The 8,689-nt window shown below is 52.9% G+C and overlaps 1 protein-coding gene across 1 annotated transcript; it reads left to right on the top strand.

Moving 5' to 3' along the window:
- Positions 1-2,064: 2,064 nt before the first annotated feature.
- AP1S1 (adaptor related protein complex 1 subunit sigma 1) lies at positions 2,065-8,298 on the top strand. The gene is made up of 5 exons (XM_036824522.1): positions 2,065-2,193; positions 4,035-4,213; positions 4,866-4,974; positions 5,953-6,090; positions 7,359-8,298. Exons 1-5 carry the CDS (start codon positions 2,191-2,193, stop codon positions 7,404-7,406), a joined length of 477 nt encoding a protein of 158 aa, XP_036680417.1. The 5' UTR covers positions 2,065-2,190; the 3' UTR covers positions 7,407-8,298.
- Positions 8,299-8,689: the final 391 nt, after the last annotated feature.

The following is an 8,689-nucleotide window of genomic DNA, read 5'->3' as shown; positions in this document are numbered from 1 at the left end:
TCTCCAGACTCATCTTTGATTCTTCTTCCTTCTCTACTTAGATGAGTTCTAAATTCAGGTGATTGGCCCATTACAGGTATCTCTCCAATTTGTCCCTCTCCATTTCATTTTTGTGCCTAGATTCCCAAAACTGCCTCCTAGATGATCTTCCAGCCTTCCATTTGTCCTTTCAAATCATCCCCCATATTACTATAAGATTAACTTTTTCAAAGCTGTTTTCACCAAGTTATTCAGCAGCTCAGACAACTATAATGACTCCCAACTGCCCACTGCATCAAATCCGAACTCATCTGCAGACACAAGCTTATTGCACCCACTAACTCATAGATTCTCTACGTGTATCATTCACTAAACATGAAGAGATAAATGCCGTCCACTATCTTCTAGTTAGTTTAAACCACTTGAGTCTATGATTCTTCGTGAGCAAAACCCTTATTTCTCACAATTCTCTCATGGATCTTATCTCCTCTGCAGCTAGGCATGGCACGTTGAGACAAGGAATTCTAGAAAGTGTCATCTTTCCAAGGAGTGTAGGAGTTTACATCTCTAGATCTTCCGCACTTCCTCGGGCTGTTGCCTAGATCTCTGCTTCACATCTTTACCTCACTGCTCATTACTTCTTTATATACAACCTTCTCCTCTCCCTTATGAGCACATTTCATTATTTTGCCTTCTGCCCTTCTCACACACTCCCACTCCTTCTTTTCACTCCATGATGACAACTTGCTTTATTGATATGATTCTTGACCTAAAAAATAACACCAAGATAGTTCAGCCAATGTCTATGCCATTGGCAAGCCTATGATATAGGCAGAGGAGAAAGGGAGATGAAAAACAAAGGAATAAGAAAAAGAAGTAGACCAAAGAAGTTGGGAAAGGCAAATAGTAGTAATCGCTACCAATATCAAGTGTTTACAGTGTGTCAGATACTTTCTATACAGCCTCAAATCGGACTTGCAAGGTAGGTATTGCTATCTTCATTTTTTAAATGAGTAAATGGAGGGTTAAAGGACCCACCTGAGACTATACATCAAGTAGAGATCAGAAACCAGATTGTATCCCAGGTGATTAGGCCCACCCCCTTGCAACCAAAGCATATGACCTCCATAACAAAGAGTAAGAAGAAAAGAATGCAAAGTGGAGACAGGTAGAGCCTTACCAACATTTGCTTCAAGTGCTACTCAAAAACAATAGCATCAAAAAAACAAACAAACAAACAAAAAAAAAAACAATAGCATCATTAGTTACCAACAATTATCTAGAAATATACCATTAAGTTTTCGGCATGACAAAATTTAAGATTTTTCTCTTATCCATTTATATGCAAACTCCTTTACTACGTGGACACACACACACAAGTATACACACTCACACGTGCACATCCTCAGTCAAAAAGCTTGTATTACAATTTACATCCTTCTCATCTTGACACTTGTGTCTGGGTTACGACTGTCCCTTTTTAGCTTTGACCCGTGCCAACTTTTTAAGATTCTCTTTATTTCTTCCTCTTTCGCCTTAATCATGCTTCTCCCCCTCTTCCTTACATCACTTTTCTATCAGCCCCTCCTTTTCTCTTTTTATTTCTCATCTGCCTCATTACCTACACCTTTCTCTTACTTTGAGTGTTGTTGCATCTAGCAGGTTCCCAGTAGATATCTATTTTGAGCTCCATACGTCTCTCATGCTTGCCCCACCACCACCCTTTGTCTTTGCCTTCCTCGTCATTCCTCCTTCCCTACAGACAATTCCCACCCTGCTCCCTCTCAATCGCCCACGCCCCTTCCATTAAACCACCCTACTTCCTCACAAACTCCAGCGGTCATCTCATCCACCTCTCACCCCTTTACCCGCCTTTCTCCCCCAAGGTTCCAAAGCGCGAGGACCTCATTGTCCTCCTCCCCCATTCTCCAACCAGCCCACAAGACAGCCTTGTTACCATGACGACAGGGCTACTCAAAGCTGAAGTCAAGGACCTGGTTGCCATGGCTTCCGCTTCTCCACCTCCAGCCCCGCCCGCGCGCCCCGCAGCGTTGGCGCCTGCGCAGTACGCAAAGCCTTGGTTCTCTGAACCGCGGCGGACAGGGCGGGGCTTCAAGCGAGAGGGAGGGAAGGAGGCGAAAGGATAAGAAAGGGAGTGGAGCTGGCGCCTACGGTGGCCGAAGAGGGACGCGCAGGGCCGGAGGCTGCAGGATGGTAGGCTGTGCAAAGAGGGAGGGGAGGGGGAACCGAGGGGCGTGGGCTGCACCTGCAGGGGTCCTTGGGGCCGCCCTCGGTGTGAGCCGCTCTTTCTCCCTCCGGTCCTCAGAGGCCCTCACTTACCTGGGCGGGTGGGCTAGCCGGCCTCGGAAGGAAGAGCAGCTGGAAATGGCTTTAGGGAGAAGGCGCGGAGAGGGGGCGCATTTGTGGGGAGAGAGGGAGGTGACTAGGGGGCGGCGGGACCGTCCGGAGCCAGGAGGAGCGCGCGGGTCGCGATCCAAGGGGTCCCAACCACTGCCGCAGGGAAGTCGCCCGAGGAATGGGGGCTCCGGGGCCTGTTGGCGGAGGGAGGCAGCGGGGGTCGCGAGTCACCGAGACCCTCTGTCCACGTGCAGCCCAGAGCGGCGGCGGCCGGCGGGAAGGGCGGTGTGTGCGAGGGGATAGTTTCCGGGTCCGAGGAGTGGACGTCCTGCCTCACCTAGAGGGGGGGGGGGTGAGGTGGGGAAGCCAAGTGGGCTCGAGGTTTTGCTCTCGGGGACCCAGGCTTTGGCTTCCCGGTTCCGGTGCTCTTGGCTCTCCGCCCCCCACCCCATCCTCTTTCCGGAACTCGGGCCTTCCGTCTTCCTGCTCCCGGCCCACCTCCCATCGTAGCCGCACACGGCTCCCTTGCGCCCCTCTGTTGACCACCCGCCGCGCTAGCAGCGCTTCGCCTTCCCCGCCACCAAAAAAACCCAGTTCTCTCGAATTCTGATCCTTAGCCGTCTAAACTAGTACTGTTCCGCACACCCAGGGCTCCAGCCCTGGTAATGTACACGGAGAGAAGAGCTACAAGGAGAGGGAGATGACTCCAGGATGTGGCCCGGACCCGCCCACCCCCCGAACTGGGAAGCTGTGGTTGCACGGGGTAGTGAGGGCTCTGCACTCCCCAGTCCACCCGCCTGCGCTTGTTCCACAAACATTCCCTAGGCGAGCCACCCTGAATGGCTGTGTCCAAACTGAGGGACTGAAAGGGAAATTGGTCACCTGGTATCTGGGGAGGTGTGGGCGTTCAGCAGGAGGCACCCTAAAAGGAGGACAAGAGGAATATGGCTGGCCAAATGCCTGGAGGGCCGAGGAGAGCAGAGGGGGGAATCCGGGGCTCCCAATACCATGTGCTAACGTGAAGGATGCCCCTGGGCACAGGACTGGCATGGGAGGGCAGTGCACTGGGGCCATCAGCAAGGGTGTATGGCTAGGATGGGGTGGAGAATTGAGGTAGCTTCTTGAGAACAAAATACCTGATTTCAGCGTGGTGGTGGATAGAAAGAGCAGGAAAGAAAGCAGACATCTCTGACATCAGCTATGGGCTGCTTGTCACCGTGATAGCATTTTACCCACCTTTGGAAAACAGGATTAAGAAACAGGAGGTCAGGAAGTAATAATAGCGATACCTAATGTGTTACAGTGCTTACTACGTGCCAGGCACTGTTTCACGTATCAACTCCTTCAATCCCACCTAACAACTTGGGAAAGTAGGTACTTTTATTATTTCCATCTTACACACCAAGCAACTGAAGCCCAGAGACATAAAGTAATTGCCCAAGGCAAATTGCTCAACTACTAGAGCCAGGATTTGAACCCAAATGACAGACTCAGAAGCTCTGACACCCCCTACAAGGAAAGGCACCTGCTGGTGGGAATAGCCAGAGTTGACAGCAAGGGCTGATGTTTTGAAGAAAGTAGAAGCCGTGAGTCGAGAAGAGTTAGATGGGATGAGTTTGGGGCTGTGTATTTCTGGAGGAAACCAGCTCAAAGAACCAAATCTCTGACCCTTGGCTCTGACTCCCCCCCACCCCCAGATGCGATTCATGCTGCTGTTCAGCCGGCAGGGGAAGCTGCGGCTACAAAAATGGTACCTGGCCACCTCAGACAAGGAGCGAAAGAAGATGGTTCGGGAGCTTATGCAGGTCGTTCTGGCTCGCAAGCCCAAGATGTGCAGCTTCCTGGAGTGGAGGGACCTCAAAGTTGTCTATAAGAGGTGACTCCCCACCTACTTTCAGACCTGCCTGGATCCTGCTTGATTGGGGTCTGGGATGGGTTCACCTGGCCAAGAAATAGGCAGTCCCTTAGGTCAGGGAGAGCTTAGAGCTAAGGACATCTGGAGGGCAGTGATGAACTCCAGCCACCTTTACTTTCCAAATTAACCTTGAAGAAAGTCTTGTTCCCTTTTGGTTTTGCTCAAGCCTGACACCTACTTCATGCACCTACCTCTGTCCCAAAGGCCCCATCTTGTCTATTGCACACATCCCTGGCAGCCTCATTCAACAATCATAGATCCTGCACCACTTTCCTAACACACACACACACACACACACACACACACACACACGTGCACCAACCCTTTCCAGTTCCTCCTCTGAGCAGGTGAATTCGTGGCTCAGGTTTTTGCTGAGTCAAACTGAGCAGGTCAGAGGTCGACAGGGAAAGAGCTTGCGTCCCTGCCTGCATTTGTGAGAGGCAGAGTGAGTTACTGTTTGCATACCCTGGGGCCACCCCGCCTGTGTCCAGTAGGGGCACAGACTGGGAATGGGGGGAAATGAGAGGTTTGGGCACAAAATGCCTGGGTCCCAAAGCAGCCCCAGCAGCCCCAGCAGCCGTCCCAGCCATCCCTCCTGTGCCCCTGTCCTCAGATATGCCAGCCTCTACTTCTGCTGTGCCATCGAGGGCCAAGACAATGAGCTTATCACGCTGGAGCTGATCCACCGGTATGTGGAGCTCCTGGACAAATACTTCGGCAGCGTAAGTCTCCCCATCCACCCATTTCCATACACAGCAATCCCCTCTTTTTACCAAACTCTGGGATCCTTCCGGTCTCTGCCCTGGAAGACTCAGGAGAGGGGAAGTTGGAACAGTGAGAACAGTAGTTAATCTCCCTCTTTAAGCCTTAAGCCTATTAGCCATGCGCCTTAATCAGCTCAGGGGGGAGGAGGGTGGGGACCAGAATCTGCCACTTAGTCAGTCCATCTAGAGCTCAGCTCCAACTTCTTACACAAGGACAGAGGCCTTGTTCAGAGTTTTATCAGTGGTTCCTGACCTTGACTTTGCTTTGGAATCTTCTGGAGAGTTTTTTTAAAAATAGCGATGCCTATGTCTCAACCCCGGAGATTCTGAATTAACTGATCTGGGCTATAGTCTGGGCACTGGCAGTGAGCTCAGATCTTAGGTGGGGAATAGTAATAACTCCATAATTTGTATTCCACTTAATAATTTACAAGGTGCTTTCAGGTTCTCCTGTTTGCTCCTCATTCCATCCTATGAGTAGGTGTTGGTGTCTCCATTTTCAGATGAGAAAACTGAGACTCAGAGAAATTAAATGACATGTAGAGTTAGCTGGTTAGTGTCAAAGTGCTGCTTGGAACTGAAGTCATTTACCCCATGATCCAGAATCTCCTTCCCTGCCCTGCCTCAGTGCCTAGGGAGGGAAGCTAGCCCAGCCTCTGGTAGGAACTGTGTCGCAGATTTGGGGGGAAGGCAACAGGAGTCAAGGTCAAGGGTAGACTAGAGCAACTAATATTTCATGATCACAGAGAAAGAAGCAAGAGAAGGAGAAGGAAAAGCCGAACCAAGGACTAAGGCCTAGGGGTTGGGAGGACAGAGACCTGGGGCAAGAACCCAAGGTGGGGAGGAGTGGTCACGAAGGCCATGGAACCGTGATGAGAAAAAACGGGGGTGGAGATGCACCTTGACACTCAGCTCCGCCTCCCTCCCCACCCCCAGGTTTGCGAGCTGGACATCATCTTCAACTTTGAGAAGGCCTACTTCATCTTGGATGAGTTTTTGATGGGGGGCGACGTCCAGGACACCTCCAAGAAGAGCGTGCTGAAGGCTATCGAGCAGGCGGACCTGCTGCAGGAGGTGCGGGCCGGGGCGGTGAGGAGGAGGGGGAAGAGGGCCAAGGCCAAGGGCGCCCTCCCTACCCTGGACTCCTTGCCTGCGGGCCCCAGCTGCCCGTTCCCGCCCTCCCTGTGGTGTCTGGCCCCCAAGGCGCCTGGTTGGCCAGCTGGCCCTCAAGCCCTAACTGCTCAGGGTGGGAGGTAGTGGGGGTGGCAGACGGCCGCCTGTGCCAGTTCCCCCCTCCTTCTCCCAAGACCCAGGGTATCTCATCCCAGCCAAATCGCCTTTGTCCCACGCTTCTCTTGGCATTTAGGGTTGCTCAGAGAATTGGAGAAGGGGGCACATGATAGGTCATTCTTTCTTTCTTTTTTTTAAACACACACATACTCAAAGCCTCTGCTCCTCAGAAGCAAAATTTTGCTATGGGGATTTGGGGGTTGGGGTTGAGGGCGCCTGGTTGTTGATTCTCCCTTCTATCCGGCACCCCCGCCCTCACGCCATTACTGCCTGCCCCCTCTCTGCTGTGCCACTGCTGAGCCTTGGTGCAGGGAGATGAGTCACCGGAACCTGCAATGATGAGCAAGCCGGCCTGAGCTGGCTCTGAGGAGGGGGAGAGATGGGGGGCGGGGGGGGGCTCATCCCTGCAGAAGGAGAAAGGGCAGAATCCAACTTGCCACCTCACTGGTCCAGCTCCCCCATCACTCACACACACACACACGCACACACATGCACACACACGCACACTCATACACACGTGCCCTGGCACTCGCACACCCACCCTGTTGCTAGTGCTCTGCTCAGACCCTAGTGACTCATCTCTCTGCAGTCTGGTCCACCTTTCCTCGGGGACCTGATGCCAACTTCTTACTCCCTCCCCGCACCCAACCATCTGCCACCCCCTGCCCTGGGAAAGCCAGTTTCCCAGCCCCCAGTCCCAGTTTTACTCCCTCCCCTTCAGATACTAAGGCCGAGCCCCCTTCTTGCCAAGCTCCTGGCTTTGGGTTCTCTGGGTGGTGGTGGACTCAACCTGGACCCCACTCCTTGCCATGGCTGGCTCTGGGGGGGTGCACCTGGGAGGCGCTCCTGGGAGGCTGGAGAGCTCCCCTGAAGGGTCCCCAGCTGCTCCAGCCTTGGGCTCACGTTGGCTTCTCTCTTCCCTCCCCGGTGTCTCTCTGTGCTTCCCCCGCTCTGTCTGTCCTTACGATTGCTGTCTTGCCCACCCTCCGCTCCCTCACCCCGTCTGCCTCTCCTGGTGTCTCCACATCACCCTCTGTCTGTCTCTGCCTTAGGAGGATGAGTCGCCGCGCAGTGTGCTGGAGGAGATGGGTCTGGCCTAGCCTCCGCCCGGGGCCGCGTGGAGATGTGGGGAGCTGGTGGAGAGGCAGGGCATCGGTGGCCCTTTTCTTGGTGGGGCCCAGCTGCCCCTCCCCTGCTGCCTCACCTTCTTTTGCAGTGAGCTGTGGGCTCAGGGCCCTCAAACATTCCCTCCCTCCACCCCCTACCTCCTGTTTCCCCTTTTCCCACTGAAGGTTTTAGGAGCTAGGAGGCAGGAAAATGTGACCAAGTCGGGGGTGCTATTTGGCTTTCATCCCCTGCCTTTGAAGAACTAATGTCACCCCAAACTCCCCCCCCTGCCCTTATAACTGTAAATATATAAATATGTCAGGTTAAAGGGAAAAGGTTTTCAGGGCTCTTCTCTTCTCCCTGCCCCATAACCTACCTCCAGCCCTCCCCGCAGCCAGCCAGGGCAGCTTCTCTGCCTGGGAGGGGGACCTCTGTGTCTCCAGAGGGAAGTCCTTTTCCCTCATCTGTCTCCTCCCCTTCCTTCTTGGCTGCAGTGGGGCCTCTCTTGGCTGCAGTGGGGCCTCCGTTCAGTTCCAGCAGAGGAGCAACATAGTTAATGTTTTTCTAACCTTGCTACTTTGAGGGAAGGGAGGGCTGGGGGAAGGGTAGGCCTTACAGAAGACTGGGCCCTGTCCCTCCTTCACTCCGAGTTCCGGGTGAGGCAGGAGCTAAGCGGGTGGGGTGGGGAAAGTGTCTGATTTTTTTTTCTTTTCCTCCGAAATAAAAGGAAAAGCATTTCTGGACTTTGCCTGGCTTAGGCTCTGTGAAGGAAGGCAGGGCTGCTGCGATCAGTCAGGACGCGAAAGCAGCACTGCCCGTTCCACTCATCCCTGGAACTAGAGTTGCCAGATTTAAGGCCAAAAAAAAAAAAAAAAGGAAGATACCCAGTTCAATTTGTTATGATAATGATAATGTTTTTAGAATAAGTGTGTCCTGTGCAAATGTATTCATTGTTTATCTGGAATGCAAATTTGACTGAGTGTCCTGTATTTTACCTGGCACCGCCCTCCCCCCAAACAGATTTGTGAGCTCAGTGTCTTTGACCTCAGTGGCCACTGACCAAGGTGCTTCCAGCTCCCTGAGCTGCCTTCAGACAGGGAGGAGCAACTCCTGGGGATGTGGTTTCACTCCTCTGAGGTTTCTTTGTGGTCATTCACCTGGTTTAGTTTCATTTGGGGAGGAGACGCAAGAGTTCAAGGATATATCCCATCCTCTATGCTTAGAAAAGGCTTGAGAACAGTTAAAAGCAGGATGTTTCCATGGCCGCCAACCCCTC

Source organism: Balaenoptera musculus, chromosome 15 (assembly GCF_009873245.2).
Source record: "Balaenoptera musculus isolate JJ_BM4_2016_0621 chromosome 15, mBalMus1.pri.v3, whole genome shotgun sequence".
In the NCBI taxonomy this organism is placed as follows: Eukaryota; Metazoa; Chordata; class Mammalia; order Artiodactyla; family Balaenopteridae; genus Balaenoptera; species Balaenoptera musculus.
The sequence above is the reverse complement of the archived record's forward strand: the minus strand, read 5'-3'. Positions and strand labels throughout refer to the sequence as shown.